Source organism: Belonocnema kinseyi, chromosome 2 (assembly GCF_010883055.1).
Source record: "Belonocnema kinseyi isolate 2016_QV_RU_SX_M_011 chromosome 2, B_treatae_v1, whole genome shotgun sequence".
Taxonomy (NCBI): Eukaryota; Metazoa; Arthropoda; class Insecta; order Hymenoptera; family Cynipidae; genus Belonocnema; species Belonocnema kinseyi.
Window position 1 is genome coordinate 30,277,974 of NC_046658.1, and position 10,885 is coordinate 30,288,858.

General features: G+C 33.4%; 1 protein-coding gene across 2 annotated transcripts in view; it reads right to left on the reverse strand.

Moving 5' to 3' along the window:
- The window catches only part of LOC117167879 (activating transcription factor of chaperone), a 146,208-nt gene that overhangs the window by 55,901 nt on the left and 79,422 nt on the right, over positions 1 to 10,885 (reverse strand). Inside the window, exon 1 of one of the 2 annotated variants that reach the window (XM_033353114.1) lies at positions 5,922 to 6,773. The exons of the other annotated variant lie outside the window; for it this stretch is intronic. Within the exon in view, the coding sequence (XP_033209005.1) occupies positions 5,922 to 5,964 (43 nt within the window). The 5' untranslated portion in view covers positions 5,965 to 6,773. Of the gene's footprint in view, positions 1 to 5,921; positions 6,774 to 10,885 lie in introns of those variants that run through there. 2 annotated transcript variants of the gene reach the window in all.

Consider the following 10,885-nt stretch of genomic DNA (forward strand, 5'->3'; position numbering starts at 1 on the left):
AAAATATGTGACGCGCGCCTAAGAAAGGGGGCTTACTCTGAAAAGAGAGATTTTTCAGAGCGTGCGATTCAAGTCGACGCGACAGACGCGACTTTTAGGACGACTTAATTATTAGCAAGAATAACACTCGGATTTTTTTCTCGATGGTTTCGTTAAGAAAAGCAGCTCAAAAACTATCGAAATGTGTAAAAAAACCTTGATTTCGATTTTTTTAGAGTATGCCCCCTTTAGTCGGCGCACGTCACATGTAGTTTCTATTTTGAACTGGAGAATTCTAAGCGAATTATGGCTTGCCCCCCCCCCCCCTGCAAACTATAAGCATGTTATCCCTCTACGAAATTCCTTATAGAAACTTATACAAATGGACAAAAGGATATATAGAACCATGTAGTCATATAGAATTTATCAAATTTCTATATGGCTCTATATATCCTTTTATCCATTTCTATAGGTTTCTACAAGGCATTCAATAAAGGGATACATAAAACTAATTCTTTTAATTTTCAAACATTTTTCACCGTATTCTAAGATGTTTTATTTTTTATAACTTAAAAAAATTCTAACTCAAACCAAAATTTTATTTTTTTATTCGCCTTTATAATACAAAAAATTGCATATGGATATTAGCATGATTTTCGTATTCATAGAAAAATATGTTTAATTCGCAAAGTAAAAAGTAATTGCAGTTTTCTATTTGTAATAATAACATGTATCAGCTATTTCCAAAGCGCACGTTTTCTAAATTTTTAGGACTCTCGACCTCTTAATATAAATTTAAACTGTTACCTTCGTAATAACTGTATAAAAATTCATACGAAAAACAAAGCTAATCTATACTTTAAGCGATATTATAGTTCACACATCTTATGCAGGCCTCTTCTTGTTATAGATTTAAACGAGCATCGGCTTAACTCTTTCGAATTTTCATGTCTAGTACTGCGCCAATAATGGCTGTCAGTTCTACTATCCGCCAGCACTGGCGCAGAGCTGAAAGTCAGCACCGAACATAGTTCTCATCCCAAGATCCTTCCAGGACTTTCAGGGTACCGCAGCCTGCTCAATCCCTCGAAGACTCTTTTCTATTGTTCAACGCTGGCCTCGGTCTCGAAGCTGGACGGCTCTCAAACGGCAGCTTCTGCATTATGTTACAGGGGACATTATAGTGGGGAATATAGTGTATGAACCCTGTTGCGTCCTACCATTTAGGTCGAGTCGAAGGCGCGCAGAGTGGGAGGAAATGCACTTTTTTCGTTCAAAAATGTCCAGAGTCTTCAAGTTTGGTCCAATTTTGAATTATTTGTTTTAAATTAAAGTTCATTAAATTCTAAAGAGCTTGACGCTCTAGTAACTGATCAGGTAAACTTTATATTGTCTTAAATGAATATTTAGGGACTCATGTAATATATATAATTTGTTCATTATTCCATTTATTTATTATAAACAAATTTTATGAACAAATTAGCAAATAGTCTTGGTACTGGGAACAAAATTAATGTAGGAATGACATTTAATTACAAAACTAATTGAAAAGTTGATAATAACCATTCTTATAAACAATTCTTGTGGCAAAATATTAAAATTGAATCTTTTATCAAAATTTTTAATTTGTTTATCTAATGTGGTTATAAAAATTTAAATTGTTATATTTCATCAAATATTATTAGTTATTTATTATTTTAAGGAATAACTGAAGCCATTTTGGCGAATAAAGCCAATTATAATTTGAAAAAATTTTACATTTAATATATTTTGCCAAAATAATTGTTTTTGACAATGGTGCTGCGGAAAACTCCTGAATACTCAACAGCTTCGACAAAAAATTTATTTAAATTTTTGGCATAAAAAATTGATTGTTACTTTAAAAAAAGTAATTTTCAACCAAAGAAATGCATTTTCAACAATAACAAAAAAATTTTTTTATCAAATGAGACAAACTATAAAAAAAAACTAAAAACTATAAAGAAAAGTATGCAAATGGTTAAAAACTTCTATAAATCATAAAAAAAAAGAAACCCGTGCGTTTCGCTGATAATTAGACTCCATATGTGTTTCATTTTGTATAAATAGTATACGAATTTCTTTAAGGTATTATATAGATAAAATTATTATCCGAGAATTTTTTTTCAAATTGGAATTGTAGATTTATGAGGGTGTCATCTAAAGTTTAGTGAAATTAAAAAAGGGCTGACCACTTCGAAACTGACAGACGTAAAATCAAAAATTGCATCTTATTCATGTAAAACCTATCCCAAGGTATTGAAAGTGTAACATATTTTAGAATGATGCCTAAATGGTTCTGACAATTTTTTTCAAAAACTGAGCAGCGATAGAAGGATACAATACAGAGGTTCTGTAAAAACCTTTGAATTTTTTACCATCTGTTTTTAGAAGGAAAGTCATAGAAAAAATTTTAATTTCGAACTGTTTTAGGGTGAGGAGAATTGAACGGTGAAGATGTGGCAACAGCGCAAATATTAGACATCATGCACGGTCGATCACATGTTGTTTTTTGAGCAAAGTTTGCAACGTTGCCATATCTTTGGACACATCATTGTAAACTATGTGTGTGCTTATCCATATACTTACTTCTTTCCTGTGTCATGACAAACCCAACCAAAAACTTAGACTTAAAAATGTCATTAAGAAAGCATTTCTGAACGCAATTGCATTTTTTTCACACTTTTAACTACCAAAATGTAATAATGTATATTTTAATATGTAATATAGGGTATCAGAACATGGGTTAAACAAGGTTTCACATTAACGTAGGACTAACTTTTTTGCAGAGCTCCTCATCCGTACAATACCTTAACTAACGTACGTTACTGTGCATTGCAGTTCCCCAAACATTTGAACACGACAACGAGCCTTCAACTCGACCTCCATGATAGGGCGCAACTGAGTTCATACAATATACCAATTAAATGTCCCCTGTAACATCAAGCAGAAGCCGCCGTTTGAGAGCCGTCCAGCTTCGAGACCGAGTCCAGCGCTGAGCAATAGAAAAGGGTCGCTGAGGGATTAAGCTGGCTGCGGTACCCCCAAATCGTCTTAAGCCGTGCATGTTATGCCTAAATAAACTGTTGTTGAAATTAGAAATGAGATAACAATGTTTGAGAAAATATCATTATGCAATTGAGATTTATGGTGATTTAATTTTAATGGTGTGATACATTAGTTAAGGAATTACATTGAACTCGATGATAGTACCCCCAGAGAGAGTTCTTCTGAAAATTGACGTCGCGTCGCGTGGACGAAGTAGGAGTTGTGGGATGTGCACTCAGGCATGACAAAACAGAAAGAGAAACACGAGACAACATAGTTCGGAGTCCCCTTATATAGGTCCACCGTCAGCTCCAAACCCAGCACTAACTTTAGGGTTCACTGTAAATATATTTCTTTAAGATTTATTATCATTTGATGTTTAGTACCTAAGGTGTAATAAATTGCAACCGTACTGAACCCCCGACCGAACTAAATTTCGTAAAAAATTGAACTTAAGAAAATGATTGTGATAGTTTTTGGATTTTATATAATTGTTCAATCGTCCTACCTGCTCTGCTTGGGAAAAAATAGACCGTTGCCATTAAAATAAAGAATATACAAGAAGAGATCTACACAAGACCAAAATTCAAACATATGAAAAGCATGTTCCTCCCTATAACTTCCTAAGTTATACTCCTACATTGCCCTACTGTTTCCAAGCGGTGTAAAAAAATGTTATGCAGTTAGAAAACCGATAAGAGATTAAATGAAAGTGTATATTTTATTGTGCGCATATTGACAGCTTCGAGCAATCAACAAGGGGGCCTGAGATAAATATTAGATTTTTCTACATTCACTTCAAGTCAGCCCTGACCTACTTTCTTAAGAAACTTTGAACACCCGCGGTTTGATGCTTTTCACGTTAACTTTATCTGTCTAACTGAAGGCATGAGGTCAACAGCATTTCTGCATGACAAAAGCCTTAAAATGCATTAGAAGAGCATTACATATCTTATCTATATAACATGAGTAATCAGGAACGCACGCAGATACCAGTTCTATAATAAGCTCTTGAAGTATTTTCAATTTTCTAAGACATAAGATGATTTTGATACCTTCTGAAGAATCTTGAGAAACGGAATAGATGAAAGGTTAATGACACAAGATGAATAATAATTTAATAGTACGTTAAACCCTTGAAGATTAGTTATTACAATAACGGAAGATAACGAAATTTCAGAAATTAAACATGTCATATGTACATCGTTTAATAATCCTTTAACCGAAAGCAACTTTCAACGTTGATAAAAGCAGTTGAAGGTGATTTATAACAGAAAGAGGTGAACGTATAAAATGAGACTTACAAAAGTATATGCATGTACCGAAAATTTATTGCATTCTCAGAACTGGTTAAGAATCAGAATCAGTGGGAATTCAGTGATCTATTCACAAACACCAAACGTTTTTAAATTATTAATTGTTAGGTAATGCACATACAGAACCCCAAGGAAGTATATCACCGTCTATTATTAACTCATCAATTTTATGGACAAAAGGAATTTAGCGAAAGTGAAGATTATTCTATTATTTTGAATGCGAGATTTTTCCATCTGTCTAAAATGTCACAATAAGAATAAGAAACCTCCTAAACTTATTCACTTCTATTTCCATAGCGACCAGCACACAGTTTTCTATTCTCCCAAAGAGAACGTGTTTTCAATATATTTAATTCCTTCTAATGGTACCGGTAACGCACCTCACAGAGATATTTTTTATTCCTCAGAAGTGGTCATATTTTGATTTTATTTAATTCCTTCTAATAAGTTTACAAAATATGTGTAATAAGTTGTTTTAATTCCTTCATGCGGAATGTCAATTCTGAAATTTTAATTCTCACCAATTCAACTCTGCCTCTCTAGAGTTAAAATTATTTAAATTCACACACTTGCATAGATTTCTTTGTTGCATTTTTCAAGACGTTTAAATAAATGATTAAAATATAAATAAATATAAATTTGAATATTTTTCGAATTTATAAGTTATAAAAAGATTCAATAATGAAAAATAGGTTAAATAAATGCTTTCGTTAAATTTTACTAAGTCGATTGAGAGGAATAGGATTTGCACTTTTTCTGTTCCGTTGGGGGATTTTTAGACGGAGGAAAAATTGCGTATTCATAGGAATACAAATTCTGAATTTTTCTGAATTCAACGCTTGTTACCGGGAAAGTTAAGAAGCGTCTGTCTTATAACAATTTTTACTTTCATGACACTAGACTGTAAATTACCTCTCCATTTTTACAATGTTTTACCTTAAGACCTTAGATAACTGATTTCTTTCTCGTTTTTAAATGTGTTTTTAAGTGATTTTTAAAACATCTGATAATATTATTTACAATCTGCTATCCAAAAAGCATATAAGCGGCCAAGCTGTAGAATTTACATATTTTCGAGAGACGTGAAAATTGAGAAAATAAAGTCAACCCGCTAGAGTAGATAATTGAAAAAAAAATTTCTCGTGCAAGTAACAAACTGATATCTTCAAATTCTGATAAGACTGCTAATAACTCAATGGGCCAGGAAAGTATCATTTAGGTTCCTTGCAATTCTGAAAAATATTTCCGAGAACTTCTTCACATATGGTATCGAAACCTTTGAAAATAAAATAATATGATGCTTTTGGCCTGTTATGTTTAAATATCCATCAGTCTTTGCTCCTATTAGGCACTATCAATTGAGTAGGTCAGTGTCTTGAGTATTTTGATTCAAAACCAGGACCCTTCCTAGTAACTAGACCCCCCCCCCCCTCCAATCCTCCACAATTAATACTGTTCAGTAATATATAATCGCGCAGTAGACAACGAACAAGAATTAATCATTATCTCTTTCGCATTCCAGTGATATGCCCTAGATTTGGGGATGTGCTAGAAACATACCAGCATAACACGCAGTGGCCATCCTTGCCATGTTGACATTCATATCAGCTTTCGATGCAAATCACAGAAGCAGCGGCAATGCCGAAATCCAGTAAACGGCTACCAAAATCACAAGGTGGGAGTAGACAATTCGAATATGAATAGACGATATTCGGGGATGGTGGGCTAAATCTCGAATAATCTGCAAGGTAGTAACTATCCTCGCATGGGCCGTAGGGTTGATTCAACGTCTTTTCACCAGCTTCTGAGAGTTGACGATGATCTCTTTGTTCCACGTGTACCGATATGCGAACTGCATGCTATTATATAATATTAGCACACTCCCACATCGAGATGCTGGATTGATCACTTGTGTCACTTTTGAAGATGCCAGTATCACCAAATTCACTTAATGGCCCGTATAGGCCATAAAAACAGGAAAGGAGTTTTAAAAGCTGGCCTCTGTTTCTGATTTTCTCGAATGTTGATCTTGGATTCTTATTTCTTCAAGTTTCGCTTGGTTGAATTTAGACAGTCACCTGATCAAGTCACTCACAATTCACTGATTATTCCCTCGTTAGGTTTTCGAACCTGACTGCTGAATTGCACACGGAATTTGAGTTAAGACGCTTGAAATAAATTGAAAGATACGGCGCGATATATAATAGTAATTTATCAGCCTAGTTTCACACGTGGCCGAGGTAGAAAACAGGTAGGTATGAAGTGACGAATATGCGATCTACTTAGCCCGAGAGACGAAAAGGCACTGACAGGCACACAGACTGAACACTTAAAGACTTAAGTGGCACTGAAGAGTAAAGACTTGAGGCTTAAGCGACCTGCGACCCTGGCGTGTCATACACGGACAAACGAGCAAGGTTGATTTGAGCGAAGAACGTTGTGATTCGCATGCACACAATCGTAAAGAGTCGTTCCCGCTTATCTTTGGACTTTCCCTCCTCCTTGATCTTCCTCCTCTTGTCCCTCAACATCGTGAAAAGCTGCCATCCTTCTCTCCTTCTTCAGACCTCTATACACGTCATCCCCTATCAAACGGCGCGGCGCCTCGAAGAGCTCCTATAGACTGTAGAGGTTAACCAGTTTATCCCACTCTCCTGTTCATAAAAAAAACAATGTACCTATAGTGTAGAAAGTATGTGAGACACCTCAAGTAGTATTCCGAGCGGTATTTCTTGATCAATGGGCGGTTTATAAACATTGCCTGGAAATGTAACCGTTATGTAAAATGGACAGATTAAAAAAAAATGCCATGGTTTCCCGCAAGCTTGTTGTTGCAGTTCAGTCAGTAATTCCTGAAATAATAAAAGTGACTGAGTCTACATAAAAATAGACATTAAATTATTATTACTTCCATCCATGAGTCCATGTATACCTTTTTGAGTTTTGTACATATATAAATCACCCTCTTTAGTTGAGCGGTACAACGAAAATGATCCAAAATAGACTTGAACTGTTAAGAAGACATGCCACTTACTATTTGTTCTTTTTGTTCTGCCAAATTATGAGGATAAGTTTTCTGACAGTAAAAAATTTAGGTGTTTTCGAAAAATATACGAGATACGGGGAAATGTTGTGTTTTCATTTTTCAACATTTTGAACTATTTTTTATATGGCCAAAAAGAGTATTTTTTGCAACATAGTTGTATTCCTTTCTGACAGCTAAAGAATATGCAAGGAGTTACTTGATTATAATTCAAACGTGGAAAAAAATTACTGACACTATAGTTATTTGTTTTTATTTTTAATTTTTGCCTAAAAACATTGTTTTGTATGTTTTCAAAAATTAAATTTGTTCAAATAACGCCTAAACTATGTGTAGGGTTTTTTTTTCTATGTGAATTCGTCTACTATCGGCGAGAAAACTATAGGCGTCTGTCTTTGAAGCTTAACAACTAAGCCAAAAAAATGCTAGCGCGATGAAAAATAGTTATATGAAAGCTAAAAGTGTTTTACGTAAATGAGTTTAAAAGCGTTTATGTAAAAAAAGTTTTGTGCTTTGCAGACTGAAAAATGTTGTTTTTTTTTTTAAGTAAGGATTTTCGGTTACATTTAAGAACACTCGAATTTAGAACATTATTTCTTATACAAGGGGCAATGGGAAAAATTTGAAAAAATTCATGAGTACGCGGAAAATGGTTGTGAACCAATTGCAGTTGAGAAATTTGAGAAATAATAAAATTTGTTGCTTAAGGGCATGTGAATTCGTCGTATTGTTAATCAGGTACAGTTCCCCCAGCTTTTTCCCCCCAAAAATAAAAAAGTTTCAAAACTGAATTCGGAGATGCTAACAAATATCATAACGGACGTCCCCGGAATCTTTTTGAGGGATAACAGAAAATTTATTGTGCTAAATAAAAATTGTATTCATGTGCATTATGTCCAAATTTTTCGGCCAAAAATATTGTGCAGTTTGGAAGTAATGCTCGGGAGAATTGTAACACTCATAACCTCGAAATATACACACATCAAATCCATACAATTTAGCAAACTCAAAAATTTTTTGAATTAATGCACCGAAAAATGTGCGGGAACGTCTCTTAGCATTTTGCTATCATTCCCCACAAATATTTATTATTCTTGGGAAAAAGTCGGGGGAGCATAAAACTGGTAAAATTGATAATTTTCTAAGTATCAAATGCCCTCAAAAGTACAGAAATGTGCAACTATATTATCTTCAGTTCTAATAAAGATGTTAAAGCGATTCAAAATGCAAACTGTAACGGATGGTTACTGTAATTATTTTAAATCACCCGGAAAGATGTGATAGTCTTATTTTTTGTGCAAATCGCGATATTTTTAGATATTTTTTTGTTGGAAAACAAGTGACAGACAGCAGGGGAGGGGGGGATTTTTTTACTGTCGACCGCTTCAAATCCTTCCGGTTTATTGAAAATAATTACAGAGCCTATCTGTTATAGTTTGCAGTTTTAATAGCTTTAATATCTTTATTAGAACCGAAGATAATATAGTTGCACATTTTTGTACTTTTAAGCAACAATTTTTATTATTTCTCAGATTTCTCAATTGCAATTGGTTCATAATAGTTTTCCTCATACCCATGATTTTTTTCAAATATTGCCCATTGCCCCTTGTATAAGAAATAATGCTCCAAATTTGATTGTTCTTAAATGTACCTGAAAATGCTTACTTCTTTTTACATTTTTCAGTCTGCAAAGCACACATTTTTTTACATGAACGCCTTCAAGCTCATTCACGTAGAACACTTTTAGCTTTCATATGACTATTTTTTTATTGTGATAGCATTTTTTTTGCTGAGTTGTTATGTTTCAAAGGCAGACGCCTATAGTTTTTTCGCCGATAGTAGGTAGGAATTTTAGTGAGGTTTATTTTCTTTAAAATCTAGAATTTGAGCGTTATTCATGTACTGGCATGTATGCTCTGTACAGACATAAAATATACTACACATGTGTGAATAAAAGATAGAAATAAATACAATATTAATTTTTTATGTTCTTTTCTCTATAAGAAAGTACTTACTGTAAGTTTGATACCCCGTAATTTCCATTGGCTGTTTGATATAAAAGTAAATGAAACATAAAGTAAACGTTTTTAAACATTTAAAATTTGTTTCAAAAAGTACACACATACCTGAGTATTATTTCGAGCCAGTTTTTAAGCGAGGTATGATTGTACAGTTGCTGTTTAAAAGATAATAAGTTGAAAGTGTTTTTAAATCCTTTACATCTACCATTTTTCTAAAAAATTTATTTTTAAATTTGTATTTTACACCATTCACTTCCAATACACTTAACATTGTTTGCCAATTTGTTCGGATTTGAAGTTCATATATTAAAATAAAATATATAATGTTTTAAAATTAGGGATTAAGTTTCAAATTTTGAAGAAAATGAACGTCACTAACATTCCTATCTGGACAAATTTACATGGAAACAACACCCTATTTAGATTACTAAGTTGATTCACTACTAAGTTAAGGCGTTCTTTGAAAACATTTATTTTTTGAAAATTTCACCCACAAAAATGTTTTTAAATAAAAAATAAAAAGCAATGTCACGAATGTATTTTCTACTCAAGAATTATAATCAAGTGACTCATTACAAGTTCTTGAGCAGTCAGAAAAAATAGAACAATGTCCGAAAAAATTCACATTTTTAGAAATACACAAATAACAATTTCAAAAAATCGAAAAATGGAAAAGGAACTATTTATTGCAGTCTTGAAGGAGAGAAACTTTTGCTTCAAACTTTTTCCCGTACCTCGCATATTTTTCGAAAAAACCTATATTTTTTTTATTTTAAGAAAAAGAGCCAATTTTTTAGTTTTTCAAATTTCTTTCCAGATTTGGAGAATTTATGAAACACCCCACAATAATAAAAATGAAAAAGTAAATTATTTATATTGTTTCGAAAAATACTAGATTAAAAAAAAATTTGTCAGATTTTTTTTTGGGAAAACAAGTTTTCTGATATTTGCTGCCACAATATCCGAAAAGTTTATTTAGGTGAAAAAGAACACTTACCAAGCTTCATGCCTTCTTAACAATTTGAGCTTATTTTAGGCGCATTCAAGATAATTCTGTGGATACCCTAAATGCTACCCCTTACTTGCTTTTACCCTGTATATCTCGCGTCGGATTAGACTATTAGAGGAGGGAATATCTGAAATCTCGAAATTAGTATCCATTGTACTTCTAATTCCTTTGTATTTATATATATATATATATATATATAATTAAAAATTTGTCATAAGGACAACCGCAGGATTTCGCCGGGAGCGGGTGCTAATCTGGAAAATTGCACCCGCTTCCAGCGAAATCGCGGTAAAATTTCAGCCACAACCACGTCTCACGACCGTGAGATAGGTGGATACAGTCTATAAAAGAATCAATACGATGATCCAGCAAAAGCCTTGTGCACCCTAAGAACACGGAGCGACCCAAGGACAACCGCCTTCTGCATTTTTCCCGCAAGTGTTCTAGCATA